This window comes from Limanda limanda, chromosome 16, assembly GCF_963576545.1.
Source record: "Limanda limanda chromosome 16, fLimLim1.1, whole genome shotgun sequence".
Classification (NCBI taxonomy): Eukaryota; Metazoa; Chordata; class Actinopteri; order Pleuronectiformes; family Pleuronectidae; genus Limanda; species Limanda limanda.
Window position 1 is genome coordinate 4,306,978 of NC_083651.1, and position 23,763 is coordinate 4,330,740.

Below are 23,763 nucleotides of genomic sequence, written 5' to 3' on the forward strand. Positions count from 1 at the left end.
CAATGATACTCGATGGATTAACTTTGATTCAAAGTGTTGCATCACTAAACTCCGAGACAGAACAATCCTGTCTGCATTGTGGAGGCCGTCTCCCAGTGGACACATTCGGCCTCAGTGGTGTTTCCAAGTAGGGCCGGTCCTCTCTCGTAGATTTTATGTCCCTTTATCCGCCCTTTGTAAATCTTCAAAAACAGTGCAAGTGAAGAAAGCAGCCGTGAATGAGGCCAGTGTATCCTGGCCTCGGTATTGTTCCCCTCGTTTGGCAAAACGGATCTTGTGACATGCACTCTCCTGGTAAGAGACAGAGGCTCCTTTGTGCTTCCCCTCGTCTCGTTCTTGTGAAACTTTAACATTATCCAATTTAGTTTTTTTTCCCCGGCGCAACAGTTAAAACAGGGTAATTTCCTTGAGGTAGCAAATTGTTAAAACTCCAAACAAGCAGCAATGAGGGGGTGAGTGGAGTTTGTGAAAAGGAAAAGTGTTAGCTGGTTAGTTTGATGATGGTGCTCTGCAAACCTGATAATGACAGAGATGAAAGTGAGAAAGAGAAACATAAGAGAGCGATGCGGTAGTCAACAGTGAGAAAGGAGAAGTTATTAAATGCAACCAAGGGCCACTGCACTCGCAGGCAAAGATACAGACGTATAACTGGATTGAAGGAACACTCCTTCTTTCTGGTAGTGTTCCTTCAGACAGGATGGGAGAACCAACCCGGGTGGGAGAGAGAACCGCGTCGCTCAGACTGAGAAGAGGTCATGCTGGGGATGACACTTTGGGCACGAGCTGAGTATTCTGGGTAAAAAGATGAATGATGAGAGAGAGAGAGAAATAAGATGATGATGATGACAAAACTGACAGGAAAAGGAAAGTGGACAGATGATGATGTCTATGACCAGGACAGAGAAACAAGAAGGTAATGGACATATCCACATATATCATTCCTTTGACAGATGTTGGGTCTTGAGTGTTATGCAACCTATGAATCCTACATTATAAACCACAAGCTGTTTTGCTTTAGGGTTGATGTTTTATAATACAGGAACCAGCACCCTTCATTGGCTTCAAATGGTGTTAAACGAGCACTTACTATTGTATAAAGAGAACAGTAGCACTAAAGTGAAATGGACCATATTGTTCACTTTCTAGACGCGTGTGTTGACTTTGCTCCGTGTTCCCGCTGCTCTGCAGGAAGTCTGATGTGCTTATCTGGGGACAATCAACCTGCTGGAGTGGAGAACACTTCCTGTTTGAGCGTGAGTGATGGAGACGGATGAGGTGACATCCAGGAAACGAGATATAGGAACAGAGCGGTGTTTTCCAAGAGAGATGAGTGCACAGTGCAAGGCTGATGGAATCAACAACTACTCTTCAGTACTTTCTCTGTCCTGAATGTTCTGCCACATGATATGATAAATAACACTTGATGAATAAATGATGACCATTTAATTTGGAATCTAGAATCAGCAGTTGTTGTTGCACAACCGGGTGATGTTGTTATCGTTTCCTTGTGGGTGTTTCGGTGCTTCATTAGAAGGCTGCAACCACGATTCAGCTAATTCAGCTTAAGTGTTTTTAGAAAATAGGTGCTCAGGCCAGCCAAGTGGTACCAAACAGGTCCTAAAAATGGGTCTCTTTAAATGGAAAGTAAAACAGCTTCATGACTCATCTTTCCATGGCATCATGCTAAGAAAGCTGCTGTGCTGTCCTCTCCGAAAAGTACATGGAAGGTAAAAGTAGGTTGTAAAGTGGTAAATAGCAATATCACGTGTGGTTACTCTTCCCCCAGGTGGAGGAATGAAATCACATTAATACCAGCAACCTCCTTTTATAAATGAATGAGGCAAAGTTAACAAATGGAGTTAGGTTTAAGGAAAACATGTAAATATGAGATCTTACCAGCAACTCTTTGAGCAACTAGACCTTCCACGTTGAAGTCGTCATTGGCCTCAATCTCTATCGGCTGAGGTGATGCTGATGCAGCGCTTCTCTGGGGCTCGGACACCTCTGCAGAATGGGACAGTGTGCTCGGTGGATAGGTGTTGATGGGCTTCAGCTGGAAGTGTCCCGCTACAGTATGGGAGGCTTGGGAGGGAGGACTTGTTCCAGTGGTTTCAGAGATGTAACTCAGTGATCCATGGACTGGTGGAGGCTCTGGTGTCGTAGGTTTTCCAGCTGACATCTGAGCTGGTGACACGGGACCTGAAAAGTGAATCGCAGACTCCCCCTGGTAGGAGGGTCTGGTTTGGCTCTGGGAAAAGGACGGCTGTGTGGTCACTACAACACTGTTTTCCCACAGTGGAGCACTTTGGGACTTTGGCACCGGTGAGGAAGCTGGATCCAGGTCCAACATGAGGAGATTAAGGGTTTCGATAGATTGCTCAATCTCTTGCTGGGAGGCGCTTTGGCGATGAGGGAACTGCGGGAGGCTGTGGTGGCTGGGCATCACTGCTACAGAGGGAGGTGAACTAAAAGTAAATCCTTCAGTGACTGGCTCCTCAGGTACACCGAACCGCTGCCAAACATTAATACCACGCTGGACGGCATCCCTGCTACTTGTGGTGCGAGCAGGAGCTGGTGGCATAGACTTTGGTTCTTCACCGAATGACTGAGAGCGGTACACACTGCCATTCTGGGTGGCCATGTAAGTAACCGATAATGGGGCTGAATCACTTTGGCTTAAAGTGACAGGTTTGTCGGATCTGCCAACCTGTGGCTGGACGGTCTCCAGAGGCTTTTCTGGAGCACTGCGCTCCAGATACGGCACATGGTCCTGACCATTGATCAGTGACTCTGACTGGTAGTAGAGGTCAGCTGGTGTGGCCCTCCCCTCTGTGGAGGAGAACGTCCCCAGACTGTCCACACTGTTGCCCTCTTGACTGGTAGGAAGCTCATCATCTAAAATGTCTGTTTCCCGGTCAACGCTGTTGTGCCCATTGACGTGGACCTGGGCCGGCACCAGGTGAAGCATCCCTCCAACAGCAGAAGTCGGGGGGGACAGGTAGCCCTGTCGGTGCATGGGCCCCTCCAGTCCACTCAGAAGCTGCTCCAGCTCCTGTTTCTCTTGGGGACTGATCGGTTGCTGGGCAGGTGGCGTGAGGCGATGGACCGAGGATGACTCCTCAGCCACAGGGACGTGTGTCGGGCTCACTGCGGATGCATGAGGCGCTGCGGCCGCATCATCAGTTCTGTCAGTTTTGATGGAGGCGGTGGAGTTTCCTGAGTCACTGCTCACTGATAAGGCGTGGTCCACCACGGGGAGGGCATGTTCTGCAGCAGTGGGAGGAAGGCCATTCGCTGTGACTGCTCCTTCAACAGCCTCCTTTTTGCGAACTTTGGCGTAGAGGCTTCCGTCCAGGGGCCCTTGGGTATGGATGACTTCTGAAACAACAGGTATGAGAAAGACTGATTAAAATCCCATGAAAACGAGTTGTACTTAACCAAATACAGCAACGAGTCACCATTTATACGTACGGCAATTTAGAATTACCCAAGTATTTTCAGAGTCACAGGTCATTTGGCCTTTACAGAAATAAATGCGTAATCTGCTAAATATAAGCACAGAGTGTTTGTCAAGGCAAGACTGAGGAGACAGAAGTGGAGTGTTGGTGTGGGCATGGCCAAAATAGCTGCAGTTAAATTAAACACTGGCCCATGTCCACCTATTCCGCCAGCTTCAGGAAATGAGCATGGTCTGTGGCATGCACTGTGGAAAGAACGATGAGGAATCACAGGAGCCTGCTTTGCACTTTCTCGAGCCATGTTGGATTTATCTGTGTCACCTGAGAAATACCCGCACAGCAGAAGGTGAAAGGACATCACAGCCGTGTTAAACGACCCAAATGTTAACTCATGAAAAGGTACGGTACGGATTGTGTTCACCAAGTGCAAATGCACGTGTTCACACATTGTACATTCACACAGAGCCACACCCATGTCCAGTGATGAGGACCTAGGGTGTTCCAATCAGAAGTATTTAGTCATCGCTGGAAAATCGGACTCACGGAGTAAGAAAGGCCTGGAGTCCTTTCCCTGGCCTCCAAAGCCAAAAGGAAAACAAAAGCATAATGGTCATACTAAAAACGTTAAAACACACACACAGACACACACACCCCACCACCACCAACGGAGCATCACAGATATCATAATATACAAGTTTGTTCCCCACATCCTCGGCACCGTTTAGTAACAGTTGGTGTGGTTCAATATATTTCAGGAAGGCAAAGAGAATACACAATACCTTGTCAGATCATTTGTTTTTCCCCAGTTACCAAGGAACCACATAACCCATGATGAGGCAGGCCGGGGTAACCAAATCAGATTCTCCAGCTGGGAAAGGGAGCTGCACAAAGAAGCTGTCTGTGCCTCTGTAACTTATAGATATCTCCATCGCAGCCTGGGTGAATACAGCGCTGTGTGACTGAGCCTGGTGGGCGTGCACGAGCTGGATGCTGCGAGGTTTCCTCCGTTGGCCCCGAGGCAACTCGCCAAGGGAATGGCGCACTGTGGCTGTTTCCCTGCCAGGCTGCTGCTGGTAGAAACCAATCCCGTGGTTCTCGGTCAGAGGGAAAACTCGGTGTATGTTTACTCTTACTAATCCCTCATTTGGTTTACTTTGATTGGTACAATAATGGACCGCATGGTGGGGGGGGGAGAGAGGCCACAGAAGCCTCAGACATGTCTAGTCTTATGCTAATGGCCTGTTGCAGTGTTTCATGGCACTCGGACAGTGGATCTCCAGTGTAACCTTTGGTCTAGGCAGCCAAGTTAATCAAAACTCAAGGTAGTTGCCATGGCTACCATAGTCAGCACAGACTATAAAGGAGCCATACAAGGCTGCACAGTTTTCTGTGTTTGTGTAGCTTTTCATGAGAATTCTCTACAAATATAGCTGCTAAGACGGGAGGATCCAAAACAAGCCATCATTAATCATTTATATAGCTTATGAAATTGCTTAAGTATCAAATTAGGAGCTGCGCAAACATTCCAGTCCACATAAACACACACACACACACACACATACACACACCATTAATGCATCCATCATCCCGATAAACATAGACATAAGTCATGAAAGAAGAGCTCCCCGTGCTTTCTCCATTTCACCACCTTTACCATCACCTGCACTGTGGCTAAATGCGACTCACACAGTCGAGAGGATCAGTCCCACGTCTGAGCCAAGTTCACAACTACAGAACATCCACAAGTTACCTCAAAGTAAGTCCAAGCCTTTGTCAGGAGGAGGTTCCCCTACCTGAGAGAGTAGTGGACGACGTCTCAAACTGATCTGGGAAAAGCCCTGCGGAGGAGCCCCCCCCCCCGGGGTGGGGACATGAGGGATTACAGCAGGAGTGAGGGGAGTTGGTTTTGGCTTCAGCTCCTTCTCCTCCTCCTCCCTGTGTCCTGAATAGCTGGCTGTCTGGCCGGATCAGGAGAGCTGCTGCTGCTGCTGCTGCTGCTCAGTGGCTCTCCCTGGTCTAAAGGCTCGTCCCTGCTGTGTGTGCGTATGTGGGAGGTCTATCACAACAGCCTGTTCGGCGGTGCATGCATGAGCAGAGGTGGGGGGGGCGAGGAGCCACTGAGATCCAGAGTTTGATAGAATGACATCAGTCCCATTAGGTTTCGGCGCTCTCGCACACACCCACTTCCTTGATGCACAGTTTCTAAAAGCCCAGTTCCACTCCAGGAGACCACTCCTGTGAAACCTGCGTCTAATATAAAAGACAAACATGCACTAAAAAGTATATCTCACCAATGCATACCTTAAGACAAAAAAATGTTTGGTGAATATTTGGATGTGGAAATTTCCAGTGTCCCAACGCACTTCTCCAACCATTTATATGAGTGAGTGAGAGAGAGAGAGAAAGAGAGAGGAGGACCAAAAATGCAATTCATTTCCACAGCTAATGAGGCAGGGGTTGCTTCTGCCTTTCATGCCCAGAGATTTGTGCCGTTTGTGTTATATGACAAATGACCACCTAGTTCATCTCCTCACCATATAAACCCCCTGTCCTAGTGTATAGTGTCAGAATGACATCAGTCCCATTAGGTTTCGGCGCTCTCGCACACACCCACTTCCTTGATGCACAGCTTCTAAAAGCCCAGTTTCCCTGACTTTTCACTCAGGAGACCACTCCTGAGAAACCTGCGTCTAATATAAAAGACAAACGTGCACTAAAATGTATATCTCACCAATGCATACGGTAACATTCGCAGGAATAAGTCCTCCTCTAGCCAGCTGGTGTCAAAAACACTTGTGTGATGGAACGAGCTACTTCTCCGAGCTCGGAAGCTGAAAGAAAACCGCTCCCTGCTGCAGCCAGATGGAGAAACCAGAGAGAGAGGCTCACTGGGTGAACTGGGAGGGTCCCGATCTGACCTCTATAGAATATAAGGTGGTCTTTTAGTAACAAGGCACAACTTTGCCCCCCCTGAGTCTGAGAGCTCTTCAGTCTGTTGTGTGATCTGAACACATCAACATGCTGCTGAGTCACTTTACAACAGTAAATGTGACTTTGGCCTCTATTCACATCCTCATTTCATGGCAATTTAATGGAAATGACATGATATGGTTTCAATCAGATTTTCCTCATTTGACTCACAGATGTTCAACACCCCCTCTCGTCTCTTAAAGCTTTCTTTTCTTCTCTCTTTTCCCCCCCCACGTCCTTCCCCTGGCCTCTCACTCTGTGATGAAGATGATGATGATTGCGATGTGCTTCCCCTCCTTCACATCAAATGGAAGCCCGCTGTCCTCACACCTCTTTAACAAGTTCACGTCTTCACTTTAGACGATGACGTGACTGACGAGCGGTCCACGGATCCACAACATTCCCGCCTGTGCCACAGAAATCTAATCTGTCACGTTACACCTGTGAGACGTTTTTACGGCGAGCAGTCTATTTATGTTTCGGCTGCTTCTGTTTGTGTTGCTACGACTGCTGCTGTTTTCATTTGGGCAGAAATGACCACGCGTAAGCTTCCACAAATAACCTCCACCAGCGTTTCCTTCATGTGATAAGGAAGGTCACGTGTATGTGTGACGTCTTAGACCGTGTCCGTCCGTGTTGGTGTGTTTTCACTTACTCCCCAGGAGGTGAGTTCTTCTCCTCTGATCCTAAGCACATTAGTCAGAGGAGAATGTCTGCAGTCCCGACCCCACAGCCTTTACTAATAACTCAACAGCGGGGGGGAGCGGACCATGTTAGAACAATCTGGAGTGAGCAACAAGTTGTGTCACCGAATCCTCTTCAAGAGAGTGAAGCAGCAAAACAAAAACATGCTTTGGAAAACAACAAATTGCAAAACTTGACTCTACAAAAAAGGTTCTGTCAGATATTTCGAGGTACTGCAGCCCAGATGGTGCAACTGTGCGACCTCCTGACCTTTGAGCTATGAGCTGCGACCCCATGTGGCAATAGATTCCTCCTTCACAGCGGAAATAGCATGTTCCCGCTCAGGCTTACATGGACAAACACACCATGTGCCGCTCTTTACTAGCGCATGTGTGCGCGTGAGGGAATGTCTTGGCATTCCAGCACAGTTGGGGGTCCATGTCCGCTGGCTACAACAGTGACGTTATTAAATAACAACCATGCAAACATATTCAAAATGTCCTCTCAGGCCTTAACTGCTATAACCACGAATGGCCTGTGATTTCACAGTCAAGAAGCCCAACAGATGAGGACATTCAGCTGCTGTACACCTTCTTGTGCAGCATTTAGTCAATGGCTTGATTGGTATTGATTTGGTAACAAAGAATGTTTTTACTGTACATGACAGCTCAAGGACACTTATTTCAGAAATAATGTGGCTTCGTAAATGATCGACACAGAAGGCTGCTCCCATCTGTGAGCTGAACGAATCTGACTGGTGCAGAATCATCCAGAAGCAAAATGAAAACTAAAGTCAAAAGAGTTTTAAGCACAGCAGGATGTAGAAAAACCTGCAGCAACAGTTGAGCTATTGCCAACAATCCATACCCTCAAAATGCTGAGTCAAATGTAAGTACACAAACTCGCTCTGGCTTAATGAACACTTCACTTGCAGCTCATTAAAAATGCATCAAAGATTCCTGCAAATCGATGTGTGAGAGTGCAAACCGTGCTAAGACGGAGGAAACAAAGCACAAGGTGATGGATGGAGGCTTCACACAGGCAGAAGTGAGATATCGATCTATATTGGGGTTTCTTTGACCTTCAAAAACGAGCCACAACTGACCCAAGGCCACGGCTGGATGCTGTATAAGTTGTAGTCCGAAAATAAGCTTCAAAGTGAAACACAAAGTAAATTGATGTTTCTCAAATCTAAACATAAGGAGGCCTGAATATTTAAACATATTCATTAACATAAACTGCAACCTGACACCACTTAGGCTTCATTCAGCCTGTGTTGGTCTGAGGTAGAGACTATATTTGTCCCCAACTAACAACAACACAAGCGTACAGACACAACCAACACACACACACACACCATGAACTATGTACCAGCCAGACAGTTCATCCATGCAGAGCATTACGTTTCATTCCGTCTCAGGAAAAGTCATTAGCGGTCGTTAGCAGCAGGGCTGTGAAGGGAAAATGTTGGGGTCCAAATGAGAAGAGCATCTGATGATCTGTCTATCTGGCTCTGGAGGTGAGGAGAAGCTTTGAAGGCTCCAGTGAGACTCCTGTCAGCTCCGGTTCCAGTCAGCATCCTGGTAAATGCCACAGACACAAACTGGTTCTCGCTCCTGACAAGAAACACTTCCTGGTGGCAGAGCTGCATCAATGTGATTCTTCACGGTGGCTTTAACTGTCAAGAAACGTTTCAGTGGCTTCAGGCAACAAAAATGTTTGGTGAATATTTGGATGTGGAACATTCCAGTGTCCCAACGCACTTCTCCAACCATTTATATGAGTGAGAGAGAGAGAGAGAGAGAGAGAGAGAAGGACCAAAAATGCAATTCATTTCCAAAGCTAATGAGGCAGTGGTTGCTTCTGCCTTTCACACCCAGAGATTTCTACATTTTGTGTTATATGACAAATTACCACCTAGTTCATCTCCTCCCCATATAAACCCGCTGTCCTAGTGTATAGTGTCACTTTCATGAACCTAGAGATGTAGAGGATGATATCACATAATGCTGCGTTTTTTCCAAACTGTGTTTCTTGGGAAGTTAAGAAAACCGTAATAGGAAAGTGCATAATAAGGACTCTCTTTATAGAGAAAGATAAGAAGAAGGGAGCAGAGCCCAGTGTACATTTCCTCTTGTGTGTCCATCCACCTCTTGGCTATAGGAAGAGGGCAATTCCATTAGCTAAGCAACTAATTCCAAATGATGCCCTGGGCCAATGACACACCCTAAACCGGCGTACAATAAAAAGTACAACAAAAGTACAAAAGTAAACTTTGCTTGATTCCCAAAGCCAGACGTTACAATCACCAAACACTGAAAAACCCGATCTCCCCTCCATGTCCCTGAGCTATGGCCAGAAAAGTCTTCTCCAAAAACATTGTGATGTTACAGTGAAGCTGAACTTAGAACTTTTGGATATAACTTGTAAAAATGTAGTTTTGTATTTCATGCAGTCAGATATTTGTGTCAAACCGTCATAATGATAACTGGCCCTTGTTCTCTCCTGGGATCAGGAGTGTTTCAGAAACCTTTACAATGAAGAACGACACAAACACTATGAATCTGTTTGTACCACCGAGAGAACTGAACAAAAGTTTGTACCTGTTACATTATATCCAAATCTAAATACTATTTTTCAAAATCCATGTAGCATATTTAAACTTGCCCCAGAGTCAGTGACAGTGTCCTGACAGTGGGTCACTGTCCCTGTCTCTCTCTCAGTCCAAACAGGGACACAACATTCCCTCTGTGTCCACTGCAGTCTTCACCAGTGGCCTTTCAGTCTCTGTCTAAGCGATTATGCAATCTGATCTAAAGAAAGTTTGGAGTCAAAGCAGCGTAATCCCCCTAAAGCCTCAGACCCGACTGAGGGACTGATAGAGCAGAAGCCTGTTGCCAACACAGAGGATCCAGACGTTTCACCTCAGTCAGAGTCACAGACAGAAGTTTCAGGTGCATGAAGGTTCAGATGTAGCTTGTAATTGATTATCCATGTTGCTAACTACTCTGGTACTTGAGGTTAATGTTGATTGTTTTCTTCTAGAAAGGGAGTCGCGGGATTGGAACCTGACGAATCAGCAAATGTGATGTTGTGACAGGGAAAAGTCCCAAATCAGCAAGTGGCTGTAAGTGTCTACATCATCGTTTCCAAACATCTCAGTGTCTGTCCGTCGAGACTAAAACGTAGCCCAGGAGTTGTCAAACAAAAACAGGGTTTATAAGTTTGTAAGGGTTTACAAACTTCTCAGTTTTAGCGGCTCTAAAACTCCAGTAGTGTGGCCACCAGGCGAGTTGATGCGTTTTGAAAGTACCTACCCTGCCGAGGGGCCCATGAGCAAGCAGAGATATTATTAGAATGTAGAAAACAGTCTCAGCCATGATATCACTCTGTTGCGTCAATTTCTATCTCCACCAGGATTATGTAACTCCTCCTCAAACAGACCCCTTGTCTGTACCTCACACAAATACACACTTAAATTTACCCTCCCTCATTTAAACCCCGGTCTTGTGCGACGAGCATGCAGCAAAGAATAGTGTGTGTCCACCCGGGCCGACAGGGTCGCCTCTGCTGGATGAGTTAAGACAGTAGGGGATGAAAACACAGACATCTCACTGCGACTAATGTGAAACGGAACAAAGAAGAAGCATTAAGCTCCTGGAGAGGAAGTGCAGAACGGCACAAAGACACAGGCCACACAAGGGAAAGCGTAGTGGAGCTTGAAGGAACAGTAACTTAAAGGCTTCAGAAAGTAAGCGTACACAGAGACACTAGAAATAAAAATTGGTTCATTTTCTTTCTAGAAATTGCCCCAGTACCTTTAAAACCTCGGTTTGTAGTTCAAAATCTCACATTTTACATTTCTTAATTCTTCTTTAAATAAATGAAGTCAACATCAGGGTTGAACAGCTGCATGATCATCTGCCTGCTTGTTATTTCTGACCATTTTAATTCAGATTAGATCCTATAGGCCACTTTAAACAGACTCTCAGACTTTATGCTCCTGCAATGCACATCAACATATTGGATAAAAGCCGTGGAAAAGATTAAACCTCCAGGAATCACTTGCTTGGTTGAAGCAGTAAAAAAACATTTAACAAATGAAACACCGTGTGGCTCGAATGCCTGGATAATAAACAATCTGATGTCAATCATTCATTGAGCACATGCCCACAAAATAAAGTTTCTTGCTGCAGATGCCCAGATCGTAGTTCGAGTATCGAGCGAGCTACTCACATGCTGCCACAGACGTCAGCTGTTAACTGTGTGACGGAGTTTCTCTCTGAAGAGCAGAGGACAGACTGAACACGGGTTGGAGGGAGGAACTCCTCCACAGCTTTGAATCGAGGCGCCACAGTCGCCTCACTTCCCAGGCAGGTTGGAGAATCGCCCTGCAGTGACTCTGAGAGACTGTCTGTGCCGAGCAGCGGTGAAGAGACAAGCCCACAGTGACATTCTCCGTCACTCCTCCTCCTGTGACGGTGTGCACAAAGGAGCTTCACACGCCAGTGGAGGAGTTTTTCAGCCTTTAACTCCTCCAGCTCCTCGGAGGAGAGAGACGGACGGATTCTCTGGAAACGGTTTATTTTAACCAACACAGAGAAACAATGGAGCGGATTTAGACGCCAGTTTAAAAGCTACGACATCTGCTTTCTCTCTCTTTCTCGTAGTACGCATCTAATCGCTTCTCTCTCTCCAATCGCTCATCGCAATTATTCCAAAAATGCAGAGAATGAGCCAGAGGAGTCAAAACTCATCAATCTTTCCAAGCAGGATCCTTGTTTCTATGTATGAGCAGACTTTGATCTTTCAGTCAGAAACGACTTCATGGCAAATGGTTTGATCCAGTCAGGTTTGAGAGAACAGGCTCTGCTCTCTGAGGGAATTCTCTTGATGATTTAATATCAATAATCAGCCAATAACCGAATAACCCTTAAACATAAAGCTCAAGAGGAAGGTTTCTGTTTTTGTTTCAGGTAGGAAAAGTTCTCATTCTTGATCCCTTTTATATCAATGAGGGGAGACGACATACCTCAAACATCTCCACATATGACAATATGTGTTATATATATATATATATATATAACCAATTACTCAAGTCCTGTCCAACTGCCACACACACATTCACTGTGGGTCAGTTATTTCAGTTCCAGAAAAATAAGGATATAAAAAACATGTGAAGAGATTAATGAGTAACATCTGATCCTGAGACCTTGTCCAGCAAAGCAACAGGTGATGAAGATAAAATATATTCATTGACAAGGAATTGATCAAGACAAATATAATGTGTCTTTATTTGATAACTAAAAGCCGATGTCTGCATGATTGAATTGTGTGTAAATGTGTAAATGTTTTGTGTGTTTTTCTTGCTCCTGTTTTTTACAAGTTGCAGGAAAGACACAAATACACAGACGCTGTGTTGACATGGACCCACAGCAGCTGTAGTGAGAGTTTGACATCAATCTTTGGGATCCAGCGACCACACAGACACCGCCCCCCCCCCCCCCCCCCCCAGCGTCCGTCCCATCAAAACACTGGCCCCATCATTTTAGGATTTGTGCAACGCCTTGATAAGCAAAGAGCTGTTGTAAGAAAAGCAAACTGCAGCCCTGACTTACTGCAAATCCAACAACAACAATACTATCCTCTCCCGTTTTTCCCTCCCGGCTCCAACAGCTACTCCATCAGAGGAGCTAACTGCCTTTTCAGCAGCAACAAGTGTGAAGCCAAATGACAGTGGAAACACTCCGGTTCCCTGGAAACGCTCGTCTCTGGGAGAGGGAACCAGTTTAAACGCTCTTTAAATGCCATTTGCCAGCCGAGCTCATTGAGAATTCAGAGTGCACTGTGCCGGCTGAATGAAGCACAAAAGGCACAAAAGGCTATTATGGGACTTGCTTGAAGTCTTATCGACTTCTCCAAGTCTCAAGTAGCTCAAATGAGAGCTGGCGATTGTGTGTGTTTGTGCATTTGTGTGTACGTGCAGTTGATTATATTTATTGCGTGTTTCTGCTCGTATGTAAAGTTGAAATTGTGTGTATAAATGTGTGTGTGTCTGTGTGTGCCAGCTCACCGAAGTCAAATTCAGATTTGACCATATCATCAGATGACAGAAGGCAAAATGAGGCAAACAAGCAACAGCACAAACACACACACACACACACATACACACAACTCACCTCCACTGAAACGGAATGACTAACATCTATGCTATTTTAACGAGTCCTATTTCAAGCCCCCGAGTGTGGGGATGATGTTTTATTGGAACTGATAAAATGAAGCCAAGCAACCTCTGACCTTTAATAACGGGAGATTAATAAAAAAACACACGGGAGGAATCAAGAACATTAATAAAGAGAAAGCCTCCTTTTTTTAAATCAAAATATGTAATTTTGTCCTTTTCACTTTTGAGATCATGAAAAATGCTCTGAACTGCAACTTTGGAATTCCTCACTTGTTGAATATGATCATTCATTTGTTCAACGGGAATAAAAAAATAATATTTCTAACTTACAAATGCATTGTCTCACTTTGTGTTTCTTTAAATTTCATTTAATTTTGTTTGCCTCCAAGAATCTGATGCATTAATGCTGATTCCTCTGCTTATACACTTTTATAAGTCATTACAATTTAGCTCCAACCATTTCATTTATTAATCTGTACTATTATTTAGATAATGTTATAACTGTGTGACACACGTGACACATTTCCTTTGGTGGGTTTGTTTTCCATCACACAGACGTTATGAACTCCTCTTTAAAAGGAATGTTATTGACAATACATTAAAGTTTTCTACTTATAGTCTTTCCAAAACAAACTGATGATCCAATCATGGGTCGCCGCTCTCGAAGCCGAAACAACAGGCTCGCCACTTTCACTAAGGGCGTGGCATTCCGTCCTTTTTTTGGGTGGCGGAGGAAGCATCGTTCTTTGGCCACAGAGTGACCACCGCTCCCTGGATAGTTTGGTTCCGTCCACGCCTGTGGCGAAACCCAGGAATGTCTCGCCCGGCGCTCTGGGACGCGACAGAGGCCGGTCCCACCGGACCTCTGGCTTCTCTGCGGCCGAAGTTTCACCACAAATGAATTCAGCTTTGCCAATGTCTCTCCTCCCTTTCAAAACACAATTTACATCTAAGATTGCATCTCTCAATGCAGACTCAGGGTGACGTTGATGCTCCTCCACACGCCGTGGATTTGCATCGATTCACAACTGCAGCTCTGTGTGTTTGCATCATGAGCTCAAACGTGACCTGAGTTTGACCCGGTCGCGTGGGAGTTTTAAAAAGATAAGAGTGTGAAACAAGTCTTTAAAGTCTATCAGGACAGAGGCTGGATCTGTCTTCTGTGTCACGCAGGAGGACAAACACACCCTTGTTGCTGGGGTCGACTTGGTTACACGCTGTGTGTGTGTGTGTGTGTGTGTGTGTGTGTTTGTGAGTGTATGTGAGAGCGATGAGACCAGAATAGCAGCACAGCTTCCTCTCAAGCACATTAAAACACATTGCCGCAGTCACATGTGTGTAACACGCATGTAAAGCCACCTTATAGATGATGAGAGGAGCATGTCCACTCACTGACCTTGAGTGGACACTCATTGTTAAGAGGAGAAGTGCTAAAGTCATCAAGCAGTTAGAGCTCACATGCACTGACGTGAACCTGAGGTGTCGGCTGTTACTTAAATTAGATTCATTTACTCAGAATAGCTGGCAGGTTATTGCACATGTGTGTATGTGGCCATAAGGGCTATGGCTGTAAGGGGGAGTGGGGGGGGGGGACTTACCGTCTGCCGTGTCCTCACAGCTCTGGTTGAAGTTTTCATACGAGTCCCAGCGAATCAGGGCGTCCTGTGTGTTGTAGTCCACCGACACGCTCGGCCCGTTCTCCAGGTGATCCATACCTTGACCAGAAGTACAAAGAGGCAGAGCAGAAACGTGAATGTCTTTCAATCTCAACAGATTTCACCTAAAAGCAAACATTCAAGTGTAGTAGGAAAAGGAATGTTGTGGAAAACCAGACACATTGATGCTTACCATGGATCTTCTCCGGCCCGAAGGAGAAAATAAACTCCACTTTTCCATATTCTGGAAACCTGTCGTCTGCAGAAAACGTCAAATAAAAAAAACACCCAAGGTTTGTGAGTCATTACAGCAGCACACAGGTTATAATGAGATACATCTACTGTCTTTACAGGTGAATAACATTCCCTGCCGTCTGGATTTGACTCATTAGCAACATTTGCTGTATCAAAATTCATGTAATTGCTTGATGCGGAGAATCAAAGGAACTTGTTTTCGTCCCACATCCGTTACCTTTGAACGTCTCGTCGAGCTCATCCTTCCCAAAGACGATCCCCAGGTCGTGAACGGCACACGTGTGAAACTGAACCCGGAAGATCACGTCCCGGCACGGGCTGCGGAAGCGCTTGTGGTAGCACTTGAGCTGGAGGGCGAAAAAAAGCACGAGGAGACAATTTAAACGATACTCTATCGAGCAGTGCCACCGAATGAATAACAGTGTCGGGCTTATTTACACCGAGTGTCAGGTTTGATGAGAACAAGAGAAATGTTGTGTTCATCAGAATCAACAGCAGAATCAAATGGCTGCTGTAGCTGAGCTCAACACGACTTCAGAGCTGATCCACTCACAATGTGAAGTGAGCACAATATGAAAGGATCTGAATGGAATGGAGCCAGGAATCTGTCGGGTTGATTCACTGCGAAGTCTTTCACCACCCTGGCTCCCGGCTAGAGAAAGCATTTAAGGCGGTTTATATATATCCCTCTCGATGTATGGCCTCCTCGCGCACGTTATTATCTGCACTGCTTCTCCCGGCACAACAGCTTTAAGAGCAATACTAAAACCACACGTGGGAAAATCTTCTCTCGCCCTCCTGCCGATTCCCTGATGTGAAGCCCGGGACCTGCGTGGCTTTTACAAGGACCTCACATCCACAGGTACTGCAGGAAGATTTACAGTAAAACCTCAACAACTGTAAAGAATAATAGAGACTGGCAAAGTGGAAAGCATCCCACTGCTGGAATGAATATCACAATTATCTATCTACTACACTGAGGAGCTGGGGAAAAAAACAAAACTTTCAATAAACCTATTTTTCGACTTGTGGAGCCACATCAGACCAGGACTTATAAGGGTTGGGGATGAAAGGAAGGCAAAGTAAAATATCCTGTGGCTCAGCACAGCTCTCTGGAGTCGGTGAGCCTCCCACCGAGGGGTCCGGTTCAGGAGGAAAACAATGCTGCTGGGCCAAGTTCGAGAACAGAAAACAGAAGAAGGAAAACATTCATTTTGGGCTTACATGCTGCTTTTGGGACCGTTTTCACTCAGCACATAAAATTTTCACCGAAGCTCCCTCCTGCGAACGGATCATCTCTAAACGTTTGACAGAATCAGGCTCGTTCGCTTTCTTGCAGCGAGGCGAAAAAAAACACGCAGATCAGAATGAAAACGTTACTTCCTGCCTCTGCAGCAGCCGTCACCTGATGCTCTGCAGATATCTGTGTGGTTGTGAGGAGAGAGAGTCTGCTGCTTGGTTCATGGGTGAAAGGCAAACTCCAGAGAAGGTCCGGACCCCGAGTGGAACCTCTCTGGAGTTCAGGGCTTAAAACGGAGTCAGGCCGGTTGTGCCACATCTTTCTTCTCCTGTTTCATATTTACAAGGAAGACGTGAGTGGTGTCGATCTTCTCGTCCAACACTCGGCAAGAAATTTGGAACTTACTCCATATAAAATGTAATTTACAGTGGATTGTTTATTGTGACATTTTGGACGACTTAAATGTCTCCTACATGGCCAGTGAGAGAGAAAACCTGAAAGATTTTCCTCCCTAATTACAGATATATTATATTTAATCATTCTGCAATTACTAATTTATTAGCAGGCACAAAATCCACAACTCATTTCACCTGCAGATTTAAAAATGCCGGAGCACACCCCCGGCCGACTCCTGTTTGGCCATGAGGCTGCAGGTCCCACTTTCCATGTCATCTGAATAATAACAAGCATCAGCAGGCGGCGGCTCAGTCAGATGATGCATTCAGCAGAATCCATTATTAATCCATTACTTAAATAAAAGATGAGATATGAGCTCTGAGGGGCCGAGGCGGAACAGCCCCAAGCGCACAGTAAGTGCTGCCTTTGAAACCCCCCCCCCTGTGACTCAAAGGCCGAGACCCCAGGACACCTCATGGATAACAGGAGCAGAAACTTGTGCTGATCTGTGCAGTTGTTCTCCTAAAAAAATACATGCAAATATAAAGCAGAGGATCTCTTTTACTCTCTGCTTTCTGAAATTTCCAGAAAATTCTGTAAAAGAAGCCTTTTCCAACCTGATGTCATGTCTTATTAGGACCGAGCTCCGAACGCTGCTGGAAAGGAAGCCTGCAGCCACTTTGACATCATAGTTTCCAGGAAACGTATTGTGTGCTAATGAGGGTCTATAAACTGAGGTATAGGACCCCGGCCAAGTGTCTTTCCCCTGCTTTTTACGGCCCTATTTTTTTTCTTTCTGTGAATGGATTCTATAAACTGCTGCAGCACATGCATACAGTGCATGCACCCCCGACGTCAGACTGGAAAAACCAACAGGATTCCCTCAGTAAAAAAAAAAACTATAAAAATCTGTGCATCATCCGTGCAGATGCTCTCGTTGGCGTTCTGTGATTATCATCATTTAGCTCCGAGTTTTTCCTCCTTTTCTCTGGCAGAGGCCGAACACTGGAATAAGTGGGACCATAAACTTTTCCTTGTTATTGGTTTCACACGTGAGAACAAGAACAAAAATCAGTGGCAGTTTCTCCAGTTTCTCCCGTTTCCTCGTTAAATTCACAGAATGTGACTCAAACAGCGGAGACACTAAACCAGTATTTAACTCTGTCGTTAAGCTCTGGCTGCTGTGTGTGTGTGTGTGTGTGTGCGTCTGTGTGTGTGTGTGTGTTTGTGTTGTTCCTACCAGGATGTCCCCTTTCAGAAGAAGACCAGGTTCGATAGTGATGCAGATGCTCGTCTGGCTGTCGCCCTGAACGTTACTGTGAAGGAGAAAGCAACATGTCACATAAATCATCGGCCTTCATCATTATTACCATTATTACATTGACACAGCACTGCCCCAGTTCAGCTTTTCCTATTTGAAGTTACCAGTCTGCTGATAAGTAAGTGCACATGATCCACATCATCTGTAATGCTCCGAGTGTCCGACAGTGGCCATCCCAAAGTGTAGGAGTTGTGCGATTCTGGGCTAATTTGGGGAATTAGTGTCGACACGATTGTCTAAACTGGGAGAGGGGGATCAAAGGCTGGAGAGTGCTAATGGGGAGCATGTGAGAGAGAGAGAGTGGGGGGGAATGGGATTTGGGGCTGGGAGGGTTGGACAGTCTGTGAGTGTACGAGCTCCCAATGTTTCACACTTGGTTGTTTTGTGCGTTGTAAAAGTGTTTATGGCACCGACACTGTTGTGAGAATGGACGTAGTAGAAACACTTTCAAACCAGCGGGTTTTACTATTTACAGAAGCAACTCGAAAGCACTTAACTGCTCTGGGAAGAAGGTGGAGTTGAAAGACATAACTTTATGGATCAGAGGACTGTGTGTGTGTGTGTGTGTGCGGTAAAAGTTTGTTGTTTGCAGTGAGAAACCCACAGAGAAGGATCAGCTGACTTTGCAGTGTGTGTTCTGTGGCGTGTTGGAACCTCAGCTGTTTGCAGAAGGACAAGTTCTGATCAATCTGTTGTTCACTATTAGTCCAGGCAAAGTAACCCATTTTGGAGCCAAAAATAGAAGTAATTGTAAAAAGAATTTTTTTCAGCATAGATTATTTCTATGAGGTGTCCAGAACAACATACTAAAAGTCCTAAGAAATCCTAGTTGAGGAAATATGTTTAATTCTCATCAATGTGTGCCAATAAGGCCCGGCAACAATACACCCCAAAAAGACTATTTTTTTCCTTTACTCCTATCAAAATGAAACTTTACACAATGAAAGTAACAATGAAACGTAACATTTTTTGTATTACAAGTTTCTTTGAAAATGAATTTATGTATGTATTTGTAATACATATGAATGGTGTTTGCCTATGCAAATTAGGACATATTCAATAAGTGTGGAGCTCATCTGCTTGTCAAATTCATTTCAAAAGAAACTTGTAATACAAAAAAATGTTACGTTTCATGGTTACTTTCATTGTGTAAAGTTTTATTTTGATAGGAGTAAAGGAAAAAAATAGTCTTTTTGGGGTGTATTGTTGCCAGGCCTTATTGGCACACATTGATGAGAATTAAACATATTTCCTCAACTAGGATTTCTTAGGACTTTTAGTATGTTGTTCTGGACACCTCATAGAAATGATCTATGCTGAAAAAAATTCTTTTACAATTAGTCGGTCGTAAAACGCTACTTTGCCTGGACTATATCTGCCCAGCACCAAGCAGCAGACAGGAGAAGACAGTAGAGGATTGTGTGTTTGTGTTACAGCTGTTTTAACGTCATCTTCAAGGCAAGTTGTGCCTCAATCCGACAGGTATGGGTGAAATAATTCAAATCTGTTGAAGATATTATCATTTTATTATTGGAAACTGCAGGATCTGGACTTAGCATGTATGTTTTTACGGATACGATCCCTCAGATTTTTCCATTATTCAGCTCATAACAGCCTCACCCAGCGCGGCTCTCCCCTCCTATCCTCTCCTCTAAACCTCCCTTCTTCCCATAACAACAACACAAAGCCTCAGAATCCATTGTTTCCTGTCTGGCCCTGGGAACCAGCGGGGTCCTCTGGCAGGAAAAGGCCTTCAGGCGTCCACACAGATGCCTGTCTGCCTATTTCATTGGCTCTCCAGTCCCAAATAACACTCGGAGAGATTGCAGGATCTGAAGTAGGGAAACAAGAGCCTGCAGCTGGGGGAGGCTAGATTAATAAAATAATGTGAGTGTAAACTGGCAAGAGGGATGATGATGTGTGTGTGTCTGGTGTGTGTGTGTGTGTGTGTGTGTGTGTGTTAGGGGGCAGGGGAGTTACAGGAGAGGCTATAAAGGAAAATCTGACTTTTTTATTATTGAGCCATTAGGAGCTTGAGATCCCTGGAATCTTGTAAAAGCAGTCGAGTGCGAGAACGTTTTAAAGACTCACTAGATCCCAGATGTGTAGACGGGCTGCATGGCCTGGTAGATTTTGAGAAATGGACGACAACCTGGAAAACACAGAGAAGTTAAAGATATAAATGGGGTGCATGGAAAACGCTGATGTGCCAGTGAGTATCCGTGAGCAGCATCTCACCTCCTTTGGACTCGAAGTTGGGGATCCCATGCAGGATGACGTGATGGAGGAACAAGGGTTTGTTGTTGATCTTGATGTGACCGGAGAGCAGGCCGCTGAAGTACTCCACATACCTGAGGACATGGACACAATGATTATCCCCTTACTTCAAGTGATTTCTAATGTTTTCCAACGAAGGGATGATAGGATAAGCCTGTATTAGTGTATCCAATAAATATCAAAACAAGGAGTCAACTACCATTTTCGAATTCCAGACCTTCTGGGTTTTTCATATGTCACAAGGAACCTATCCCAACTAAATGTTTTCCTACCTGTCCCACTGTCATCACGTGGCCCCCCCCCCCCCCCCCCACACATGGATTCACACAACTCGGGAATGTGTTAGTTCACTTCAGGGTCAAATCTTACTTGAAAAAAAACAAGAAGTGAGAAGAAAAACTGACCTTTTCTGCGATGGCTGACCCACAGGAAGCACTTTGTCCTCGTAAAAGCGCCTCATGGCGAACCTGTCCAGAGCCTGGTCGGCGCTGCATTCCAACACAAAGGTTTGGTGAGAACAACTGTCTTTCAAATCTATAGTGTCTGCAAATTTCAAATGTACGAATGTACGACAACAATAGGCGAGTGTCACTTCTGCTTCATGTTCTGGCCACTTCAGTTTTATAAATAGACTTCACCAAAGCTTTTGAATTGACTTGTGCGATGATGGGATTATAGAGAGAAATCTAATTCTTTGTACAGAGAAGAGAAGAGCATGTTTTCCTTTTCTTTCCCTGGCTAATTATCGCTGTTCCAAAAAAACAACAGGGAGTCATGCGCTCCTCTTCTTGTTTGTGTTGGTTTACAAACTCCTCGCTTTTTTCCTAACCGAATGTTTTTTCTATTTCGGTGAAATCTAAAAACAAAGAGGAGGAAAAGGGACGCTTGTGTGTATAATATCTGTCTTATGATGCAGTGGTAGTTAACGCTAACTCATCGCTTTCTGCTCATAATTATCATATCAGATATTTGTGTTTGGAGATCTCCAAAGTAAAAGTGTTGTTCTGCAGTCTCATGCTCTTCCTCCTCCTCGTTCTGTTCAACACATCTCTGTCTGTTCCTCAGATGTGGGCTTTGGTCTTATGATGAACAATCTGGGTTTATCTAGTTTTTCCTCTCATGTCTGCTCCTAATATATTCTACCCCCACCCCTTGTTTTCTTTCCACTTCTAATTTTTCTCTTTTCGATCGTTGTGCTTCCTCTCGCTCTCTCACTCTCAGATTGTCTTTACCCTTTTGCAAAGTGCCGGTGCATAGAAGACCTACCTTGCAGATATGTTGCTGTAATGCATGTAGGCGGCCACCACCACTCCCGTTCGGCCCCGGTTGCCCTGGACAGACGTAAATCAACAGGTTGTTATCCAACAGGTTCTGCTGTGACAGGTTTTCAGTGTAATTCTACATGTTCTGTTGATGAAGTTACCGGGGGATAGCTCTGAAGTAATGTCATTCTGGGTTTTATTTGAGATGTTTTCATCCTATTCACGAATTTAGACGCACAGTTGAGACTCTGTGGCTTTAACTAAATAGTTTCATAGACTGACGTAACTCTCAGGGTGTAACAGAGCATGTTGACAAGTGGGATGATGTGAGAGGAGAAGGACGACTCACAGGAGACGGATTCAAACTGATCTGAACTCAACAGAGCCAAAGATATTCTCACTTTAACATATTCGTACAGGTCCGTTATTAAAAAGACTATATTTCCCATAATGCAGCATAATTGCATTTTTATGCCGTCTCTACATGCCCAGTGACAAAAGCGTTCTCTTAAACATCTGAAATCCCCGAGCCCCAGCTGCGATAACCCGATGACATCATCAGGGTTATATTTTCAGGGACATTTTAATGGTGTTTTCACAGGTTGAAAATCCAGCCTCTCGTCAGCAGAGCTTTATGTGCAACACTGGTGGAATATCCCTTTAAAGACTGCTGACATTACCCAAGTGTATGTAGATATATATACATACGACTATACCTGTTATTTATATGGTCAAAAAATGACTGGCTGTCCAAGCATGTGTTACTATGCCAACAAACCAGTCTTGAATTCCACTCATTTTATCCATCAATCCATCTCTATAACAAGGATGCCTGTGGAGAATAAGTGCGTTCCGCGTTATAAATACTGTGGCCACTTAAAACCAGCGCTGGGCACAGTGGAAATGATTTGTTGATGTGTGGAAACCCGACCCGGCCCTGCTTCCTTAGTGACCACCACAACGTCTGAGCCCACGCTCTCATCACCAGCGTTGCTCAACTCCCAGGAAAACAACACCAGTCGTTATAGCAGCCGACTTGTTTGCAACCTCCCGGTGGGAACGTCCTGGAATGAGGCGCGGAGGAGGCTCAGGATCCCAGGGTTGAACACAATCAGGAACACCGTGGGGTTAACGTGAGAATGATGAGGTCGCACATCTGGGACGCCGGCCGAGCACTTGTGTTTGAAATGTACTCTCTGTGGTTTGTGTGTCAGCGTATGTGGGAGCCAGAGGAGTGCGGCTCGCCACGAGAGGATAATGTGTTGTAAGTAAGTTTAGGCAACAACAGGAAAATACTGGTCAGTGCAGGTTTTATGGCGTTGTAAAGGGTAAAGAGGTAAATAAACTGAAACGCTCATGATGAGTGGTGTGCCTGGCCTCCCTAATTTGTGTTTTCCTAACCCCCGTCCAGCACAGACCGACTCAGACAAGCACACAAAGACACACACTCTCGAACAAACACTCTCAGGGAGGACGTCATTACAGACACATAGAGAGAAGCTACAGGGGGGGGCGGGTCCTCAGAAGAGCCTGAGAGCTCCCTCTACTGTCCGGAGACACGTGCTCCACTCGTCTTCACGCTGTCTCACCTTGTTGTGTATGACCACCACGTTGTGGCTGTCCGCGGTCAGCCACGTGTCCATGGCCTTGCAGATGCTGCAGATCTTGTCCAGGGCGGGAGCGTGGTGGTCCGGCCAGCCAAAGTCCAGCACCTGAGGAGGAAGGAGAGAGAGATCGGTGGTGACACGACACACGAGAGGAGAAGAGGAAGAGGAGAGGGGAGAGGAAGAGGAGCTGTCGGGTTTACCTTTGGATTGAGTTGGCTGATGTCATAACGCTTCTCACTGAGGTTGAAGAGCTGAGGACGAGGTGACAAAGAGAGAAAGAGGAGGAGAAACGTTTCAAGCCTGTGGAGCAGTCTTCACTTTTACAAATCATCATCAACCTTTGCACATTTAAAGATCTGGGTCAGCAGCTGTGTGATGGTGGGAGCTAAGTTAGCTGATTATCTATATAGAAGACGTGAAAATGAGGAACCGTTATTGTTCTTGTAATAAAAAC

The 23,763-nt window shown here is 45.3% G+C and overlaps 1 protein-coding gene across 1 annotated transcript in view; it reads right to left on the minus strand.

Annotated features, from left to right (window-relative positions):
- tns1b (tensin 1b) overlaps positions 1 to 23,763 on the minus strand; it is a 139,252-nt gene that overhangs the window by 22,456 nt on the left and 93,033 nt on the right. Inside the window, exons 8-18 of the mRNA XM_061088667.1 lie at positions 23,510 to 23,560; positions 23,292 to 23,414; positions 21,707 to 21,771; positions 20,845 to 20,928; positions 20,402 to 20,514; positions 20,255 to 20,315; positions 18,083 to 18,158; positions 15,424 to 15,553; positions 15,145 to 15,210; positions 14,895 to 15,026; positions 1,897 to 3,378 (exon numbers count right to left, since the gene is read on the minus strand). Coding sequence (XP_060944650.1) covers positions 1,897 to 3,378; positions 14,895 to 15,026; positions 15,145 to 15,210; positions 15,424 to 15,553; positions 18,083 to 18,158; positions 20,255 to 20,315; positions 20,402 to 20,514; positions 20,845 to 20,928; positions 21,707 to 21,771; positions 23,292 to 23,414; positions 23,510 to 23,560 — 2,383 coding nt within the window. The remainder of the gene's footprint in view (positions 1 to 1,896; positions 3,379 to 14,894; positions 15,027 to 15,144; positions 15,211 to 15,423; positions 15,554 to 18,082; positions 18,159 to 20,254; positions 20,316 to 20,401; positions 20,515 to 20,844; positions 20,929 to 21,706; positions 21,772 to 23,291; positions 23,415 to 23,509; positions 23,561 to 23,763) is intronic.